This window comes from Berghia stephanieae, chromosome 1 (genome assembly GCF_034508935.2).
Source record: "Berghia stephanieae isolate SIO BIC M18660-M18661 chromosome 1, UCSD_Bste_1.3, whole genome shotgun sequence".
NCBI classification, from domain to species: Eukaryota; Metazoa; Mollusca; class Gastropoda; order Nudibranchia; family Aeolidiidae; genus Berghia; species Berghia stephanieae.
In genome coordinates this window covers 99571238-99593979 of record NC_088360.1, presented here as the reverse complement: position 1 = coordinate 99593979, position 22742 = coordinate 99571238, and the positions used below count along the sequence as shown (strand labels likewise).

Sequence of the window (22742 nt, the reverse complement as noted above, 5' to 3'; positions counted from 1 at the left end):
TCATTAACACTCTCCTTACCAACTATAGGAAAATCGTCACATTCGTTACGATACAACCAACATTTTTTTAATTCAAATTTCTCTTGTACATCATAAGATTTAAAGAAAATGAACAGTATGTTGTAGATGTTTTGCTGAAAAAATTATGTATCGCAAGAACTTATCTACTGCTATTGATTTTGAGTGATTAAAAATTTTTTTAAAATTATTTTTGTGTTAGTTGGGTGTAAAGTTTTGGCGAAAATCCCGAAAATGGCTGGCAAGGAGAGAGTTAAAAAGATTTTTGACGTAACGCGGTTTGTAATCTCTTTCGATGCAAATTGAATTAATGACCATAAAGTCACGATGACCCCTTCGAAACCAATTAGCCTCCAGTACAAGATGTCATTGAAACCGGAAACGTCACGGAATAAAATTTGGGTGGGTGATTATATTATTTCTTTTCAATTTTGTTTTCAACACAAAATTGATTGGTCGTTTGAAATTGCGTTAAGATAGCATTCACGCATTGCAGCCTGGAATTTTACCAAACTGACAAATTTGGGAGCAGACGCTGCTATAAGATAATATAACAAACTTTCCCCGAACTGTCTGGTAACATCTGTGTTGTAATGGTCGCGTGTCCGACATGTAGGTAGGTAATCAGGAGGTCTGAGGTTCGGAGCCTAGTCGAGGCAAGGCTCGATGACTTTCTGAGATGTTTTGTTTTGGGTTTTTTCTTGCCTTTATAGATAGTGTGCGCTTGGCTAAGAAACTCACAATATTGCCATCCGGAAGTAAAACGGAAGAGCATACAAAACTGTTTGTAACCTTGAACGTTTATAGTCTGGTTAATACAGTTTAATCAGAATTACCCATAAACATGGATGGCAAAAAAACAATAACAAAGACCCGAGTGACGTCATCTTAGTTCTATCTATTTACAATTTTTATGATCGGATAACACCGAGTTTGACATGCCCTTATTTACAAGCCTGTTCTCTCAAATGTTATGGTCCCATTCTTGTAAGGGAAATATATAGACTAAAACTATACGCAAGATGTTGCCCAATATAACCCCAGCTCATACTTGCTTTCTGTTATCGGACTTGCAATCATATAATATTATCTACGTTGATCAAGATGCATCCTGTATCGTGGAAGTTTTGTTTTGTTTTGTTTTGTTTTGTTTTTCATTTCAATCGATTCAATCCGGCAGTAAACATGATTCAACCAAATGTGCTCATATTTGCAGGTCTGATAACCAAACGCAATTATGAGCTTAGTTTAACATTGTTGGAATGGACAATATTTCGCGTTGGTTTGAGAGTATTTCCATTACAACAATGGGCCAATAATAAATTTCGTTATCAGACTTGTAAATAAATGCATGTTGGACACAACTCATGATCCCTAACTTGAGACCATCTCAGTCCCAACTCCTACAGGTCACCAGCCCGAAATCTGCTTTTGGTGAAAACGTTTTTCCTCTCTTGCTCCACGCCTATTATGGATTGAACTCTTTCCTCGGACAAAGTCACGTGATAAACAATCGTTTTTCAGGAAATGTCTGAAGACTGAGTTGTTTCGAAAAACGTATTTTTAAGAAATAGTTTGTTTCTATAGTCATATGTTTGTTCTGTGTTACCATGAATATTATGGTCGTTGTTTTGGTCAATGTCTGTTAACCAAAGTGCCATAGAGCACGATTACAGGATTTTAGGAGCTAAATCAAATGTATTTTTCATTATTAATTTATTTATCAATCCGGTGTTGTGTAAGAATGAACCAGATAAAGAAAACTGGGTTTAGAGTCAAAATGACTACAAAATGAAATTTTTGTCTTACGCTCTTTTCGAGATTGCATCGAATTCTCACCAATAACGCGTATACAGTTTATTGTAGTTAGGGCAGCCAACACCATCAGGCTGGCGACAAGCGATGTGCCATGTTGTATGCGCTCAGAACAGCCAGGGATTGTTCACGACTTGATACTTCTACTATTTCTTCTGACAGATTGTTCCATTCTTATGTGGTTCGTGGGGGGAAAAAAAGAACTGAACAAGCGTATATGAAAGGTGCCGGACAAAGCAAGAAAGAAAGATACACGAAAAAAAAAAACATCCCAAAAAATCAGTCGACCCCGACTGCGGATCGAACCTCAGACTTTCTGATTACCGGTCAGACGTGCTACCCTTTGTTTGGTACCTTTCATATACGCTTGTTCAGTTCTTTATCTTACACCGGTGCCTGCTCCTTAATTTCTTAATTCGTGGGAAAAAGCTCTGTTGCTCTAGTGTTTTTAATCTGTTGATTGTCTTTTCTCATTGAATGAGAGGTCGACTGATTTTTTGGGATGTTTGTTTTTTTTCTTGTATTTTTCTTTCTTGCGTTATCTGGCACTTTTCATACACAATTTTTCAGATCTTTATCAAGTGATCTAATGATAGTAACAGTACTATTTTTACCAGTCTCACAGTTTTGAATAAAAATCGTATTAGTTCTCGCCCTCAACATTGACCAAATATAATACCTTTTTGAGACGACAGGTAAAAAAAAACCCCTTCTTTAAATCGCGTTTAACCCTGGACTTACTTTACAAAAACTGAAATTTTTTTTCTGTAAACAATTTAATGTTTCGCTTTTAAATAACGAAAATACTCGCGAATTTGTTTACACGACCAGATGCAAAATCAGCGATATTTTAAGATAAATTGTACCTGAAGCAAGCAAACCAATGCTTCTATTCTTACCTTGAATTTACAGCACCTTATCTCATCTATGACCAGATAATTAAAAGATATTAGATATGTTAGCGAATTTAAAGGATCCTGCGTTTACTTTACTCCTCGCAGAATCGTTTTCTAAAACAATTTTCAATCATCATTTCTTAGCCTGAAAGATAAGTTCGTTATGAGGCCTGACTATACATTATTGATGATTGAGGAAAAGAAAATGGAATTGGATTGCCTTGGAGATAGAAATAGAGATGGAGGGAGAAGGGGTCGGGGAGGCGTAGGGGTGATAATATAAAAAGAGAATGTGTATACGCACATCAGTGTGTGTGTGTGAGAGAATTAGCAAATGTGTGTTTGAGAGAAGGAAGGATGAGAATGAGAGAGACAGAGAGAAAGAAAGAGAGAGAGAGAGAGAGAGAGAGAGAGAGAGAGAGATAGAGAGAGAGAGAGAGAGGAAGGAGTAAGTTAGGATGGAGTGATATCAACGTTAAAGATATAGTTTTGTCAATATCTCAGAATGTGTATACGTACATCATAGTGTGTGGGAATTAGCAAATTTGTGTTTGAGAAGAGAGAGAATGAGAGAGAGAGAGAGAGAGAGAGAGAGAGAGGAAGGAGTAAGTTAGGATGGAGTGATATCAACGTTAAAGATATAGTTTTGTCAATATCTCAGAATGTGTATACGTACATCAGAGTGTGTGGGAATTAGCAAATTTGGGTTTGAGAAGAGAGAGAATGAGAGAGAGAGAAAGAGAGAGAGAGAGAGAGAGAGAGAGAGAGAGAGATGAAAGGGGCAGAAAGGATGGAGAGAGAGATAAACTTTAAAGATAATATAGTTTTGTCAATATCTCTCATACCTGAGTTTCTTCGTTTGATATTAATCTAACCTTTACCAGATCTTACTTGTCTTATTCAAATCAAGGCTCAACATCAACACTGTGATTGGTTTGGCTGTTTGTTTATTCAATGCATCCTGCTTAATGTATCATGGATTTTCATGGCTTGTAATTTGACTTTATTGGCGAGTACTTCTATCCCACTAATCTCACCAAAAGTTGGTAAGATGTTTTAGAAAGAAGGAGTATTAATGTACTCACACACAAACACACACTCACACACACATACACACACATATATATATATTATATATATATTATATTATATATATACATATATATATATATATATATATATATATATATATATATATATATATATATATATATATATAAACAAAAGCCATAAAATAATAGTGTTCAACTTTTTTAATATAAGGAGCTATTTATTATTTATAAAATATTTCAAGTATAATTTTCTTTTATATATATTTATATATATATATATATATATATATATATAATATATATATATATATATATATATATTATATATACACTGGTAATCGATATCATTCTCATTATATGTACACTCACCTATACGCATTTCCTAATACCATCCATACGAAAGCACAAAAACCAATGTCCAAATTCCTGGGAAACCACATAATATTACCACAACACAACATCTAAACACCACAGCACAACAAAATATCCATCAACCAACCAATCAGTCAACAATAACTACTCCTATCGCTGCAGCCACTACTCAACTATCAACGCTATAATATATCGTACCTGTTCCTGCTGACCTTCGACTCGCACGCACGGACTAACACAATAGTTTAACACCATCACATTATAAACAACACTTGGACTCACGCTAAGAACATCAAAATAATAACAATAGACGTCCCGTAAATCATCACGTCAAATTGATACGTATTATAATATCGGAGTGAAGCGGAACCAAAAAGTCAATCTACTAACGTCAAAATGCCTCCTAGACCGACGCGCACACGTTTGCAGGTCTGATAACCAAACGCAACCATGGACTTGAATTAACATTGTTGTAATGGTCAATATTTGTCGTTGGTTTGAAAATATTTTCATTTACAACAATGAGCCCAGAAAGTCCAGGTTATCAGACCTGAAAATAAGTACACATCGGCTTCGCCCCAAATAATTTAGGATTTATGCACTTCACGAAACGCAATCTAACACAAATTTTAACGAAAATCGTATAGTTTTGACTAAAAGCTATGATATGCGATTTTTATCACTGTTATCCTTTCGACATGTTACCGTTTTGATACGATGGGTTATATATATATATATATATATATATATATATATATATATATATATATATATATATATATAGATATATATATATATTATCATTATCATCATCACATTTGATACCTGAACAAAGACTTCTGCCAACCCATGCATCATAATGTGTGCATTCAAACAACAATGTATATAACGCGGGGAGTATGAGTAAGTTGTTCCTCTCTCTCTCAGCATCGATGTACTCACTTTCAAAGAATAACAACAAACACACTTATTATTATCATTAAATGTATTTCTATTATTAATTCAACATCCACTGCCGCTGTTTATATTTATTTACCTTCCCATGTGCCTAATGCAGAACTAGCTAATGTTTTAATTCGAGGTTAACGATGATAGATAGATAGTATTGGTAGAATCGTTGGTGTAAAATACTGATAACCTTCATTAGGAATTCAATAAAAATAACTCCCCACGGTCGCTCTCGTGTCTCTTCAAGCCAGACGACGTGAGTAATGGTACGAGCTTACCCGCACGTGAAAGGGATAGTGAGTGAGCAGTGTGTATATTTATTTGTAAAACCCAGGGACTAATTTCCTGCATCTATCACATTGTTCCGCTAAATAATTAGCGAGCCGGCTCTCATCGTATATATCAATCAAAGCGGCTTAGGTAAACAGAATTTAATAAGTGCGTTCAAAGAGTAAATTCCACTCGCCTTTTTAAAGTGTGCGGCTATAGATAGTATGCGCTTGTCTAAGAAGCTCATAACATTGCCATCCGGAAGTATAATGGACCAACACACAAAACTGTGTGTATCCATGAACGTTTATAGTCGGGTTAATACAGTTCAGTGAGCATTATTCATAAACGCGGATGGCAAAAAACAATAACAAAGACCTAAGTGACGTCATCTTCGAACTATCTATATGGTCTAGTGGTATGACACTCGCTTTCAGATCGGAAGGTCCTGGGTTTGAGCCTCGCTCGGCGCATAGTGAGTCCTTGGAAAACATTCTTTGCTCACATTCTCTCACCGTACTCATGTGTAAAATGAGTACCTGGTCGTTAAAAGCGTTGTCTCTGTCGGAAAAAAAATTGTATTATCGCTTACCAGGGGACATGTCTCGTTCTTCATGTTACGTGTTGCTGTTAGTCAGCGAACCTTTGTAAAGTGCTTTGAGCACGTTTAATGGATATTCCGCTATATAAAAACTCAATTATTTTTTAAAATATATAGGTATCAAACCACAAAATGTTATGGGTATATTGATGGGATGATAAAGGACCACTGTTACGCGCATTGGGGTTCCCGATAGCTTCGTTAGTAGAGCACTCGCTTCACATGCAAAGGGACTGAGATCGATCCCGAGTGCAGTCGAGACTTTTTTCTGACCCCGACCCCCCTGTCCACCCAGCAGTGATTGGGTAGCTTGGTCTGTTAGATCTGGCGAAAAGTACTTTGCGATAGACTAGCGTCCTATCCAAAGGTTGACAAGTAATTGACGGTTTCACGCTATAAAAACCGGGAAAACCCGGGCTCCATGGGCTCAATGGCTCTGAAGGACTACTACTACTACCAGCAAGATCAATCCTGCCATCATACAAACACGATATGTAACTTTGGAAGGCTCTTTGTGGTATGCATTTAAGTAGAATATTCACCATTTCTGCCCGCCAGAAGAATCCTACCAAAGACACAAAAATATCTGTAACCTTTCTCAGTTATAGCTCATCAGCTTCAGTGAGAACTAATCACTCAACTGGCGGCGTAAAACCAATAATAAAGAGTAGAGTGACGTCGTCTTTATTCGTTCTATGTAATAAAATCCAGAACCGATTTCGTGGATTTATTATTGTGCGGCTATGTGGTCTAGTGGTATGACACTCGCTTTCGGATCGGAAGGTCCTGGGTTCGAGCCTCGCTCGACGCATAGTTGAGTCCTTGGAAAAGACTCTTTACTCACATTCTCTCACCGTACTCAGGTGTAAAATGAGTACCTGGCCGTTAACAGCGTTGTCTTTGTCCGAAAAATTGTAATTCGCCTAACAGGCGTCATGTCTCGTCCTACATGTTAAATGTTGCTGTTGACCAGGGACCCCTTGTAAAGCGCTTTGAGCACGTTAAGTGGATATTGCGCTATATAAAAGCTCAATTTTTTTATTTTTTTTATTATTGTTCTGATAAACAATACACGAAATCAGGTTCTCATAGGATTATCAATAAATTGTCGTAAGTAAATATTTATAAAGTGTGTTGAAAGACACATACCATTGATCCTATCTCAGTACAAAAAAAACAGTTTCCATCCTTCTCTATCCTGAGATACATCTTCAAAAATTTGGGCTAGAAAACCTGTCCTTCAAAATATCACAGGTCCTAGGATTGAGAATTTTTTTTTTTTTTCTTTTCTTTTTTTTATTCCAAGCGGAGGGTCATTTAAATAATAATAATAAAAAAATCCCTTTATTCATCCCCAAGGGGAAATTTGTCTTTAGGGTCTATTCCAAAGGAATACTGGAATAACCCAGGCGTCAGCCGCAGAGCGGCGCCGCAAAGTGATCTAGAGTGAGGTGACTTGCTCAAGGCCACACAACGCAGCGGCGGGTGATTGAACTCGGTACCTTTCGGGTAGGAAGCAAAGACCGTACCACTTAGTCACGCGGCCCCCCACAAAACAGCTAAATTATGTCATGGATGTATTGATGGTATGCGTTTAAGCATAATATTCAACGGTTTTACCCGTTAGACCAATCGTACCAACACGCAAATCTATAGATAGTATGCAGATGACGTCATTCAGGCCTTTGTTATGGTTTTTGCCATCCGCGTTTTTGAGTTGTTCTCACTAAACTGTATTAACCAGACTATAAAAGTTCATGGTTACACAGAGTTTGTGTGTTGGTCCGTTATACTTCCGGATGGCAATGTTGTGAACTCCTTGGCCAAGCGCATTCTATCTATAGATAGTATGCGCTTGGCTAAGAAGCTCATAACATTGCCATCCGGAAGTATAACGGACCAACACACAAAACTGTGTGTATCCATGAACGTTTATAGTCAGGTTAATACAGTTCAGTGAGCATTACTCATAAACGCGGATGGCAAAAAAACAATAACAAAGACCTGAGTGACGTCATCTTCGAACTATCTATTTGTTACCTAAGCGTTTTATAAAGTCTGGTTGAGAGAATTTAGTGAGAACTAATCACCTAACTGTAGGTCTCAAGTAAATTATTAAAGAGCTGAATAATATCAATTTTCATTCATTCTGCACTTGCTAGCGTGCTCATGCGCGCATTCGTATGTGGGTGTATGTATATGTGTGTGTGTATGTGTATGTGTTGTGTGTGTATTCGTGAAATAATTGGAATACGGCTTTGATTAAACACACATAAAGATTAGGAGAGCCACTTCACTGATGAATTATGCACGTACCATCGTGATTAGACACTAGCCTATCCAGTTTAATCTCAAGAGGCGGCTGATGCCTACTTCCTTATCGAATGAGAAAATAAAATAACAGCAAAGCTACCGGTAGACATGGAGATATTTTTAAAAATTAGACATTTTTTGTTGTGACCTATCGTCTTGAAACATTATTTTGTCTATGTTAACAAGACGTTAGATTTTTACTTTGAGCTTAGAACGTCTAGAAATTATAGAGATTTTTATTTCAAACCACCTTTATGATAGTGTTGTACCCTAACCCCAACTCCACATCGGAAAGTCCTGGGTTCGAACCTCGCTCGGCGCATAATTGAGTCCTTGGAAGAAAAGGCTCTCTCACCGTACTTAGGTGTAAAATGAGTATCAGGCCTTTAACAGCGTTGTCTCTGTCGGAAAAAATTGTATTATCGCCTAACAGGCGTCATATCTCGTCCTACATGTTACGCGTTGCTGTTGGTCAGGGGGCCCATTTTTAAAGCGCTTTGAGCACGTTTACAGGAGATTGCCTTGCGCTTTAAAAAATTTTAAAAAAGGTTGTTTTAAAAAAAAAATTAATACAATATTATAATATAATACACTCCGAAGTTAATATTGTTGTCTTTGGGTATATAAATAAACCTAACACATAAAAAAAACCCAACTAGGTCTGGTCTAAGAACGTCACCGACACAAATTGATTACAATAATGGGGTAATGATAGTGATAGATTAGTGCTATTCCATTGAAGTTTGAAAACTATTCTCGAAAGCTATCCACTGACGCTTAATCGAACTCTTACTTGCTAACAGCTATAAGTTTTGCAAATGATGTTGGCAAGCTACCACTTCGAAATTACAACGTCATAAAAAGATTTCTTTTAAACTTGAGCTGTTATATAGCGCAATATCCACTAAACTTGCTCAAAGCGCTTTAAAAATGTCCATGACCAACAGCAACTGGTAGCATGTAAAACGAGACATGACGCCTGTTAGGCAATATTGCATTTTTTTTTCAAACAGAGATAATGCTGTTAATGGCTGTGTACTAATTTTATCCCTGAGTACGATTAGAGAATGTGAATAAAGAGACTTTTCCACGGACTCAATTATGCGTCGAGCGAGGCTCGAACGAGTGTCATACTACAAGACGACATAGCGCACAACGATAAGAAAACCTGCGTGAACTTTTAACGAGATAATGATTCGAAAACGGCAATAAACGTATCTAATTTCTTTTTTTTTATGAAGTCTATCCTAACCTATTCCCCAAATACGTCTGGAATGATAAAAATAAGCTCAAATTCAAACAATATAGAAAGAATACGGTATCGACTACTAAATATTTTTAGCAATGAACTATTTACACTCGAATCCAACTTTGATGACGGCACGTTCGATTATTCGTTTGTTTGTTTTTGAAATTAGCATTAGTCTCACAACGGCAGGGGACCTTGAAAATCTGAGAACCCTAGCAGAGGACCGGCAATATTGGAGACACCTCACACAGGAAATACTGGAAACAGCCAAGGCGACCCGATCTTTCGGTCGAGACGCGAAAGGCATCTAAGTCAAGTAAGTCAAGTTGTTTTTGAAACACAGAACTGTGAAAAGAAACGAATATTCGAGCCCCGCCTTTGAGCGCAGGTTCAAAGTCCACAAATTGTTTTACAATGATGAAGTAATAATGATGACGATGATTATAGGTAATAAGGCCGCCTTACAGGCAACTGGTAACTTCTTTGACCTATCGAGTGATTCACGCTTATGATGGAAGATGATGATGATGATGATGATGGTGATGATGGATGATGACGATAATGATGGTGTTTGTTTCCGGTGTTTGTACGTCTGCGTTGGTGGCTGATGATGTGGTCATGTTGCTGTGGTAATAATGAAGTTATTTGGTTGTGATTGTTGTGTTGTTAGTGTTATCGTTCCTGCTGACGAATGGAATTTTACGACGTGAGGATAAACGAGATTCTAGCTTTATGTTCGTCGCGCGAGAAATAAAAAGTGCATCTGAATGCACCGTGTAGCTTCAAATGGGAAGCTTCATCAATGGATACCCAGCGTTTGTCATCTACTGGCAACAGTTTGGGTCTATGAACTTTTTTTTGTTTGATTAATACGAACATATGTGGACATTTGAAAGCAGGGTCGTGAAGAGACTTACAGTTTCTCATGAAACCGAAGCATAAACCCCGCAATCCTTAACATTGACTGTGAAATTCATATCAAATCACCAATTTCCCCATTCATTTAATGGCTTACAATTGCAAGGAAAGGTTATGTAAAATTAGGGGACAGTGTGGTGGCTCAGCGGTACGGTCTTTGCTTCGCACCCGAAAGATACCGAGTTCGATACCCGCCGCTGCTCTGTGTGGCCTTGAGCAAGTCATCTCGCCCTAGCCTGGGTTATTCCTATTCCCTTGGAATAGACCCTAGAGACAAATTTCCCCTATGGGGTGAATAAAGGGAATTTTATTTTTATTTATTTTTATTTTTATTATCAAAGTGATAAATAACATATAGGTACCCGAAATTCCATTTCAAGGTACTCATAGAAACTTCACATGCTGGGGAGGATGATATACTCAATCTGAGCCTTAGCTATTCGATGTAAGTTTAAGTTTTATCTTGAAGCCTTTTCACATCTACAGCTACACTTAACATGTAGGAAAAGACATTTCAGCTATGAAATGCTTTTATCAATTTTTTTTTTTGCTTAGACAAAGTCAATGGTTTTACTGGTCAGGTAATTTTTTCATTACCTGAGAATGTAGGAAAAAATATGTTAATAATGATCCTTGTCCAAGCTGAGCAGAACCTTCCGATCCGAATGTGACCACAAGTCGCAAAAAAAAAAAAAGTAGATTGAGCTTAATATCTAAATAATGAGAAATAGGAAATTTGTTACCCGTTGCCTCAAATCGGTATTATATTGGGATGAACCAGAAGATATCAAAAAGTGTATTTAAAGTCATAAATGACCAGATATGTGAGATTTTAGTCTTTGTCATTTTTCTACAACAATATCCTTGTCCTCAATAACACATATATACTTTTCTTATTTTCTCTATAGATTAGATTCTAAGCATCAAAGTTAACCTGATAAAATCAGTTTTGGGGCGAAGGCTACATTTAAAGTTTTTGAAAATCCGTAAACGGGGGTGACTTTACCCCAAGGGATGACTTTGCACTTATATATTTCGATAAAATAGATTAATGCGTAGATTTGTGATTCCTCTAATAAGTCAAATATCTGCAAAAAGCCATCGAATATTAAATAATGCTTCAAATCGGCTGACGCAAAGTCACTCCGAGAGTCAAAGTCACCCAAGTTGACTGATCCTTCACAACTAGGGTCTGATTTGTATTAGCTTAAATTTTATAAATTAAACTTAAATTTTGAGTTTTGACCTTCAAGTCCAACCTGAACTAATACTGTTTTGATACGATTGTATTGTGGTGTTTGCCCGGGTTTAACCGTGGCCTTCGTAAAGTCATAGCCTGACACTGACCAAAAAAGGACGTCAAAATGCCAGTCTTTTGCCACAAAAGAAAACAAATCGTGAGTTGTATTCAATAGTTCAACCAATGGGACCACTTGTTTCCATGAGCTCTACTAACGACAACTCACTAGGCGGTGCAAAAACCAAATAATGACGTCAAAATGCCAGTTGTTTTTTTTTTATTTCAGTGTCAGGCTATAACATAACGATGGCTACGGTTGAACCCAATCCATTCGGCGGTGTGGATCGCCATTTAATTCATCCATGTCTAGCCGGGCTGGCGGGCCGTCCAAGGAGGCTCCCGTGTACGACCCCTTTGCCGGGCGGGATGATCGCATGACGGTCCACCGGCAGATCTTTGCACATGTAATATGCGCTTAACTCTCTCCTTACCGTCTATTTTTTAGAATTTTCCCCGAAAATACACACCCACCCGACACAAAATAGACTTTTCCTAATCAAACATAAAAGTAACAAGTGAATTCTGTGGACTTGAAAATGAAAATGGACATCATGTCTATGGTAATGTCCAAGTACAACCGTTTGAGAAGGACTTCTGCCTAGACCCAACCCATACTCAAAAAGTGTCGCAGTGAGGACGACCCAGACACTGTGGGCTTCATTCACCAGACCGGACTGACCATGTGACGTGACGGGAACGAAGAAGAAGAAGGAGAAGAATTCTATATAGAGTGTTGTTCAGCAAAATGATGTCTACAACACAGTGTTTAGTATTTATAGCTGTAACCAAAGCATTTCTTTACATTGTGTGATGTAAAAGAGAAATCAGAATGAGAAAATTGTCTGTTGCATCGTAACGAATGTGACGATTTTCCTATGGTTGGTAAGGAGAGGGTTAAGCGGGACCTTTAGAGGTTTTTGAGACGATTGATTGCGATTCTCCATGAACTATTTCTGAACCGATCTAAAGTCGCGTCTCGTTGATTGAATAGGTATTCTGTCGAGTTTATTTACCAATCCATTAGCGGTGTAGAGTTTTAATGGTCTCACTCGAATACACTGTAACGTGTCAATATATTTGTAGAACATACTCGAATTAGGGAAAACACAATTGGAGTGGGCAGCGTTCATTCGGATATTGATATGTGATCCATTATCTCAAAACGGTTATATGTCGTAATGAACTAGAGGAGAAAATTTGAGTGTAAATTCAAAATTATCACTCGGATCGGAAGTCCTCGGTTCGTTCAGTCCCGCTTTGAGCGGCGCATAGTTGAGTCCCTGAAAAAGGCACTTAATTCACATTCTCACAACGTATTCATGTGTAAAATGAATAACTGGTCGTTAGCAGCGCTTTATCTGTCCGAAAAAAATGTAATATCGCCTAATGTGTCTTGTCTTGTTAGGTGTTGCTATTGGCTCAGACTCCTTGTAAAGCGATTTGAGCACGTTAAGTGGATACTGCGCTATACACAAAAACTCAAGTCAAGTCTAAATAGATTTAATACAAGAAGTATTACAAACAAAACTTTCTTTCTCTAATGAATATTTTTTAAACCTTATTTAATTTAACTCCAATGCTGAAATTTAAACTTAAAATTCACTTTGATGAATTAATGTCATTAGAGACATGATACTACATTGAGGTGATTGGTCACATACCTAGACTGGAGAATCTGGGGGGGGGGGGAGGGGAGGAGGAGGAGGGAGGGGAAGGTGGTTCTTTGTTATTGGAGCAAAAAAGTTATCCCCTGTTGCCCAATTTGTGATTTTTGCATCACGGCCGATGCCTTGATGGAATATATTGATTGTTTTATGTGTTGTTTTTTTTTGTTTTTTTTTTTTTTTTTTTTTTAATTTGGGAAGGAGGGGGGGGGGCTGAAGACACGTTTCATTTTGAGATGAATGAAGAAGAACAACCCCGAAAATGACTGGTTTGACTTAATTGATTCATTGATCTATTTGTGGTTATCTGGGTCTTCTTCTTCTTCTTCTTTTTTATTATTATTATTATTATTATTATTATTATTATTATTATTATTATTATTATTATTATTATTATTATTATTATTATTATTATTATTATTTATTATATTATTATTATTATTATTTTATTATTATTATTCATCTTTTCTTCTTCTTCTTCTTCTTCTTCTTCTTCTTCTTCTTCTTCTTCTTCTTCTTCTTCTTCTTCTTCATACCTTATAAAATAATTTTTAAATGTGTGTTTTGTCAGCATGTCTTTAAATTTATTTATACTACTTGCAAAGTCAATCATTTAAATATTATAAGCTGGCAGAGCATGCCAATGTCTGAGGGATGGTCCATGGACTAATAGTACAACTGCTGATGTTGTTTGGATTTTTTTTCGTCGGAGTCCTGGTGTAAGAGAACGATGTAAAGTAGCGAGTTGATGAAATAATATTTGGAAGAGTTTATTTACAAAGCCATTAGCAAAGCAAAGTTTTGATGGTCCCACCTCGAATACGCGGCCATTTTGATTATATCATATTTTAAATTAAAATATCAGAGAAAAAACGCAATTAAGATTTATACTGGGCTTTCATCTATGCGTTTGCAAAAGCGTTTGTATTTGTGACTTCCGTATACTCGTAGAAGCCATCAAGTCTTTAGAAAATCTTTTTACATCGAATTTGTCATTACAATACTGTAGCACTCTGGAAAAAACCCATATTTTGAAATTTGGCCAGGAAACTCGTTCTTCAAAATATCGATCCGTTTAAATGGGCTTTCTGCTAGATCAAATAAACCCATGTACCCATTCACTACTGGGTGGCTAGAGGGGCGGAAAAAAAATCTTGACTCCAAAATATTTTCACTACAAATTCCATTTTTTTAAAACTTTGGGTCACACTGACAAGATAACAGAATGACACGCTGGGTCACATTTAGATATTGCATTAGGTAGCAGTGGTAGCATTAAAATTCCTACTTCGTAATTCTCTCCCTTGACATTTTAGCATTGAATTCCTGAATGCCTCAAGGGATCGACATCTTACGTCAGGAAATTTGGCACCTAAAGGCATACCAGTGTCCCCAGGGATTGGGTTCTTTCATTATACTTATTGGTTGTTGTCGATGGCTGCTGTGAAAACCCTGAACTTTACCTCTAATTGATAGGAACATGCGACGCATGTCTTATTACAACCCGGAAGTGAAGTATTGGTATGACAAATCACCTAAGAAATAATAAACGACAACAAAAAATAAAAAAATGCAAAATACAAAAAAAAAAAAAAAAAAAAACAAAACAAAACAAAAAACGAAACAGAAAAAAAAAAAATAAAAACAAGCAAAAAAACATGTTCAAGTCGGGGGTCCCGATAGCTCAATTTGTAGAGCGTCGCTTCACACGCAAAGGGACTGAAATCGGCCCACGGTGAAGTGATTGGGAAGCTGGGTATGTTGGATCTGACGGAAAGTCCTTTGCGATGGACAAGCGTCCTATCCAAAGGGGAGCAAGCAATTACTATTGTCCTGTTTCAAGCGGTAGAAACCGGGATAAACTCCGGCTCTGTGGGCCTGATGGTTCTGAAGGATGTTCAATGCGCTTCTCACTCTTTCATTTTTTCCCCCAGCATGCCATATGGAACTATTTTTTTCATTTCATACAGTAACAGCGCCTGTAAGGGATCCTTTTTCTACTAACACTGCCTGTTATGAACTACTACAAGTAAACATGTTGCATGTTAGATGTAAATCTGTACAAATCATTGGCACGCTCACTCTGTTTCCTCATCTTCTTTCTACCGCCGGCATTCACATAAATGTATTCAGATAATAATAATAATAATAATAATAATAATAATAATAATAATAATAATAATAATAATAAATAATAATATATAATAATAATAATAATAATAATATAATAATAATAATAATAATAATAATAATAATAATAATAATAATAATATAATAATAATAATAATAATAATAATATAATAATAATAACATTAATAATAATAATAATAATAATAATAATAATAATAATAATAATAATAATAATAATATAATAATAATAATAATAATAATAATAATAATAATAATAATAATAATAATAATAATAATAATAATAATAATGATAATATAATAATAATAATAATAATAATAATAATAATAATAATAATAATAATAATAATAATAATAACAATAAAAAATACTACTACTAATACACCTACTACTAATACACTACTACTACTACTATACTAACTATACTACTACTATAACTACTACTACTACTACTATACTCCTACATACTACTACTACTATAATACTAAGTACTACTACTATAACTACTACTACTACTACTACTACTAATACTATACTACTATAATAATAATAATAATAATAATAATAATAATAATAATAATAATAATAATAATAATAATAATAATAAGTAATAATAATAATTAATAATATATAATAATAATAATAATAATAATAATATAATATAATAATATAATAATAATAATAATAATAGATGAATAATGATGATAGATAATGATGATGATGAATATAATAAAAATAATAATAATAATAATAATAATAATAATAATAATAATAATAATAATAATAATAATAATAATAATAATAATAATAATAATGAAAAACATAGTGAAAGATTGATATAATTGCTATCAAAATTATTAAATGTTGTGCAATTATTGTGTATGTGTGTCTTAATCAGGTAAAATATAGTGATTTAAATATAATTCCAAAAAAGATGTAAAATACTTAAAAACGCCAAACTGGTATCCCAGTTTCCAACTTCCTAGTTTCCAGTTTATAATGACGTTATAATCCTTGGATCGAAGAAAATTGATATAACCATTTAAAAAATCCATTTAACCCTCTCCTTACCAACTATAGGAAAATCGTCACATACGATGCAATCAACATTTTTCTTATTCAGATTTCTCTTCTCCATCATAAAATTTAAAGATAATGAACAGTGTGTTGTAGAGCATGTTTTGCTAATGAAATGATTATGGCAAGAACTTTACAGCTATTGTGTTTGAGTAATAAAAAATCTAGTTGGGTGTGAAGTTTTGGGGGAACATTCTGAAAATGGCTGGTAAGGAGAGAGTTAAATTGCAACATGTCCACCATGTTTTGCATCGTAGAAATAAAAATGTTAACGAGCTAAATATTTTTCATAGGAGAAAATGGTCTGATTTTTCTTGTAGGCGGCAGCACACAAACAGACACGCACCCAGATTGAATGCTTTATTAATATAGACCAGATATTGCTTATAAAATTATGTAAATTAAATATAATCTATAATATATATATATATATATATATATATATATATATATATATATATATTTATTTATTTATTCTTGTAATCCACTTTTGTAAAACCAATTTCCTTACGGAAGAACAGAATTTATTTATCTATTTATTTATTTATTTAACTTTTATTCACTTATTTATGTATTTGTCTACAGTTTGCTCAAGAAATTGAACCTACGTGTAAATATTTACATTTCTGATAACCAAACATAATACTCTTCAACAGTCGTAACGTGACTTCTTTCCTAATGACGCATGGTAACTTAGTAACGCTGGCTCTAAACTATCGGAACAATGGCGGACGTCCGTATGAAATATTTCTCCGGCGAGCAGAAAAGCGTATCCAGAGGAGAAAGAAACCCATAAATTTGATCATGTTTTGACTTTTACACATTCTGATCACAAGGCATATGAAAAGTTCTAGCCATCATGAAGAATATAAAGTAATGATTTTCTTTGTTTAGAACCACGATGGCGCCATTGCCGGGCGGCATGACATCAGACTACTGAATCCTATTATGGGCTTGATCTAACATAATTGTAATCGACAACATTTTGCATTGGTTTGAGAGTATTTCCATTAAAACAATGAGCCCATAAACCATATGGGTTGTGAGACCTGCAAATGTATACCTGTCACATTTAATTTAAAAAAAAAGAGCAATCAAATAAAATCGTCATTTAAATTGCTGGCAAGCTGGAGGCGAAATCCAACTGTTCGAATCAAAAGAAAAAGCAGCATGACGCTGCTGAAAAATGTATTGTGTTTTGATGATGGTATAAGATGTCAGAAACCCAATACCACCACGACTGTGATCAAAAAGATCTCAACTTTTAATTGTTTTTTTTTTTTTGTTGTTGTTGTTGGGAAGATAGATAGCCAGAAAAGTGAGTGGAGCAGGCACTTATGTTGGTAACAACAAGATATGAAGTGAATAGAAAATTGCCAGAAGACAATAGAGAATAAAAATTTTTTTTTTCGCGGCGGTGGTGGGGTTCGAACCTGCGACCTTATTGGTACGACAACTCCGCCTGGCAGGTGAGAGCGTGGCTCTACCGTGTGAGCTATCCACGAACACAAAAATATTCGTTTCAAACCCAAAGTCATTACTAGATCCCTCTCTCACCCACTTCTTGAGACCGCCGATTCGTTCGTACACCCCCATCGCGAATAATTTTGACCAGCAGTTAAGCTTAATAGCCAATATTCTCAACACAAACATATAACATAGAAACGATTGAGACATTGAGTATGCTCCGGTGTATGGGGTGAATTTTTAATTCAGAAAAGTGAGTGGAGCAGGCACTTATGTTGGTAACAACAAGATATGAAGTGAATAGAAAAGTGCCAGAAGACAATAGAGAATAAAAATTTTTTTTTCTCTATTGTCTTCTGGCACTTTTCTATTCACTTCATATCTTGTTGTTACCAACATAAGTGCCTGCTCCACTCACTTTTCTGAATTAAAAATTCACCCCATACACCGGAGCATACTCAATGTCTCAATCGTTTCTATGTTATATGTTTGTGTTGAGAATATTGGCTATTAAGCTTAACTGCTGGTCAAAATTATTCGCGATGGTGGTGTACGAACGAATCGGCGGTCTCAAGAAGTGGGTGAGAGAGGGATCTAGTAATGACTTTGGGTTTGAAACGAATATTTTTGTGTTCGTGGATAGCTCACACGGTAGAGCCACGCTCTCACCTGCCAGGCGGAGTTGTCGTACCAATAAGGTCGCAGGTTCGAACCCCACCACCGCCGCGAAAAATTTTTTATTCTCTATTGTCTTCTGGCACTTTTCTATTCACTTCATATCTTGTTGTTACCAACATAAGTGCCTGCTCCACTCACTTTTCTGAATTAAAAATTCACCCCATACACCGGAGCATACTCAATGTTCAATCGTTTCTATGTTATATGTTTGTGTTGAGAATATTGGCTATTAAGCTTAACTGCTGGTCAAAATTATTCGCGATGGTGGTGTACGAACGAATCGGCGGTCTCAAGAAGTGGGTGAGAGAGGGATCTAGTAATGACTTTGGGTTTGAAACGAATATTTTTGTGTTCGTGGATAGCTCACACGGTAGAGCCACGCTCTCACCTGCCAGGCGGAGTTGTCGTACCAATAAGGTCGCAGGTTCGAACCCCACCACCGCCGCGAAAAATTTTTTATTCTCTATTGTCTTCTGGAAGATAGATAGATAGATAGAGAGAGAGAGAGAGAGATAGAGAGAGAGAGAGAGAGAAAGACAGAGAAAGAGAGAGAAAGAGAGAGAGAGAGAGAGGGCGGAAGGGAATAAGAGAGAGAGAGGGTAAGAGAGAAGGAGGGAGAGAGATAAGGGGAGAGGAGAGAGAGGAGAGTAAAGAGAGAGGAAAGAGAGAGAGAGAGAGAGAGAGAGAGAGAGAGAGAGAGAGAGGGGGGAAAGGGGAGAGAGAGTGAGAGAAAAAAAGAAGAAGAAGAAGAAGAAGAAGAAGAAGAAGAAGAAGAAGAAGAAGAAGAAGAAGAAGAAGAAGAAGAAGAAGAAAAGAAGATGAAGAGAGAAAAATAGGAGGTGGGGGGGCAGAAGAGAGAGAGAGAGAGAGAGAGAGAGAGAGAGAGAGAGAGAGGAGAGGGAAGGAAGGGTAAATCGGTAATTGATATTCGATCTCAGACTGAAGAGGAAATATTAATGGTAGTCAGTCTTGTAGTCAGAGATCCGATTTCCTTTACAAAACTTTGTTATTCATTTGTTTGCGGTTGTTATTAGTTTGTTTGTTTGTTTGTTTGTTTTGGGAAAAGGTTTTCTGTTTTATTTTAAGTTTGTTTTCGTTTTCTTTTTGTTGTTGTTGATTTTATTGTTTGCTTCCCTTAGTTTATCACCCTTTTTATACAAATTAGATTAAATCAAAAAGGCTCATGTAACGTTGCCTTTGAGTAAATTAAAAATACGATTACAGAAGCTGTCCATTCAATCAAAATTAATCAGTAGAATCGGTAGCGTGGGAATCAATAATATGCAATGAATTGTTTCGTCCCTATTTTTAATTTAGACTCAGGGGGGTGGGGGGGGGGACTCCATTTGGTTTATGAAATTTTATAGGGGATCTCAAAAGCTTAGTTGGTAGAGTACTGACTTAACACGCAAAGGGACCGAGATCGATCCCGGGTGAAGTCGATATTTTTTTTGTGCGGCTATGTGGTCTAGTGGTATGATACTCGCTTTCGGATCGGAAGGTCCTAGGTTCGAGCCTCGTGCTCGGCGCATAGTTGAGTCCTTGGAAAAGGCTCTTTACTCACATTCTCTCACCGATCTCAAGTTTAAAATGAGTACCTGGCCGTTAACAGCGTTATCTCTGTCCTAAAAAAATTGTAATACCGCCTCATTTCCCGTCCTAAATGGTACATGTTGCTGTTGGCCAGGGAGCCCTTGTAAAGCGATTTGAGCAAATTTAGTGGATATTGCGCAATATGAAAAGCTCAATTTTTTTTAATTTTAAAATTTGGCCAGAAGAAAACTCTTTCTTCAAATATCGATCGATTTAATTTACCCTCATCACAAGACACTCGTACCAGTGACTTTAATCCTCTCCTTACCAACTATAGGAAAATCGTCAAATTCGTTACGATGCAGCCAACATTATTCTTATTCAAATTTCTCTTTTTACAGTGTGTTGTAGAGCATGTTTTGCTAAAGAAATTATGTATCCCAAGAACGTTACTGCTACTGTGTTTGAGTGATAAATAATATATTTTTGTGTTAGTTGGGCGTGATGTTTTGGGGGAAAATCCTGAAAATAGCTGGTAAGGAGAGAGTTAATTAAGACATCGCGAGGTCCCAGGTTTGAGAGTTATTGCCAAGACAAGGGTCATTTATCGAGATCGATATTTGAAGGGTGGGTTTTCATTTCTGGCCAAATTTTTAATTAAATCCCTGTCTGTCCAGAGTATTGTAGTTAACAAGTTGGAGATCGAGCAGGTCTTCTTCTTCTTTCAGCTTATCCCACATTTTGCAGGGTTGCCATAATGAATGCCACATCTCCATGCGTCTCGGTTCATAGGATCATCATCCTCCAGACCCAGTTCTTTCATAACGTCATTTACCCTATCCTATCCAACCATCTAGTCTTTGGGTGTCCCTTTTTCCTCTTTCCCGCAAAGTGTATATCCCATAATATATCATAATTTCCTTCCCACCTACTCGCTCTCTCGTCTCTTAACATGTCCGAGAGAAAGAGAGAGAGAGAGAGAGAGAGAGAGAGAGAGAGAGAGAGAGGAGAGAAAGAGAGAGAGAGAGAGAGAGAGAGAGAGAGAGAGAGAGAGAAATGGGGGGGGGGGGGGTATTTATTGCATGTTATGTCATTAATTTCATGCCATTTCCTTTGGATGTTAATCGACCAAATCAAATGAGTGAATGGGTATTGGGTTACAGATCAGTCAGGCACTGAAGATTGTTTTAGTATTAGTCCACGTGCACTTATTTGCAGGTCTAATAATCTAACACGATTATGGGCTTAAAATAACATTGCTGTGATAGAAATTTTGCTTTAGTTTGGTATTATTTCCATAACAACAATGAGCCTATAACAATATGGGTTATGAGACCTTTAATTAAGAACACATTAGTATTATTAATTCTTTAAATTTTATTTTTGAGGATGATAGAATTTATTCACAATATGAAAAGGAAAACGTTTCGCCCATTATGAGCAAAACTGGCAAATGATAAATAAAGACGTTTTCGACATCGGGCCTTCATCCTCCATTTCGGGATTGAACTTTTGATCTACCGACCCGAGGTCGATTGTCATAAATCACATGACCAAATAACCCCATTAAATCGAAATTAAACCAAAGAAATTCATCATCACGGAAGATTGAGCATGCTAGACACACGAAACACACGTACACAAACACACACAACCACACACACACTTATATATAATATAACTCTTGGCCAAGCGCATTCTATCTATACAACAATGTGAATAGAATGCGGGCAGCAGCTTTGAATTTGATGTCAAAAAAATTGTAACTGAATTGTAAACATACTTTAATTGTTTATTAGAGGTGCCTAACTGAGACAATAAGATGGAGATAAAAATATAGTGAGTAAATGTGACTTATATACAAGGAAACAACACATAACATACTAAACTGTTTACCTATTTAATTGTTACGAAATGTTTTTTTTTTGTTATATTTTCTTTCTTTTTTTTTTGGGGGGGGGGGGGAATAGAATGTGACCCATCCCATCAGCGAGAGAGAGAGAGAGAGAGAGAGAGAGAGAGAGAGAGAGGTGGTATCCATTGCATGTTATGTCAATAATTAATTGCCATTCCTTTGGATGTTAATCGACCAAAATAAATAAAAATAAAAATAAATTCCCTTTATTCATCCCTAAGAGGAATTTTTTTTTTCTTTAGGATCCATTCCAATGGAAGACTGGAATAACCCAGGCGTCAGCGGCAGTGCAGCGCCGCAAAGTGAGCTAAGGCGAGGTGACCTGATCAAGGCCAAAACAGTGTGACAGGTAGTCGAACTCGGTACCTTTCGGGTACGAAGCAAAGACCATATTGCTGAACCACGCTATCCTAAATAGGTGGTATTTAAATGTCAAAAATTGAATTCATAGTCTACATAATGTTAAGCTTGTCTGCGTTTTATTCAGAATAATTGGTATAGATTTTCG

The 22742-nt window shown here is 36.2% G+C and overlaps 1 protein-coding gene across 7 annotated transcripts in view; it reads right to left on the bottom strand.

Annotated features, from left to right (window-relative positions):
- Positions 1-22742, bottom strand: part of LOC144962533 (glycine receptor subunit alpha-2-like) — a 213304-nt gene that overhangs the window by 108085 nt on the left and 82477 nt on the right. Inside the window, exon 1 of one of the 7 annotated variants that reach the window (XM_078895548.1) lies at positions 4979-5109. The exons of 5 other annotated variants lie outside the window; for them this stretch is intronic. In XM_078895548.1, the coding sequence (XP_078751674.1) occupies positions 4979-5004 (26 nt within the window). In that variant the 5' untranslated portion in view covers positions 5005-5109. Of the gene's footprint in view, positions 1-4150; positions 4456-4978; positions 5110-22742 lie in introns of those variants that run through there. One more of the 7 variants, XM_078895550.1, reaches the window with a different exon arrangement.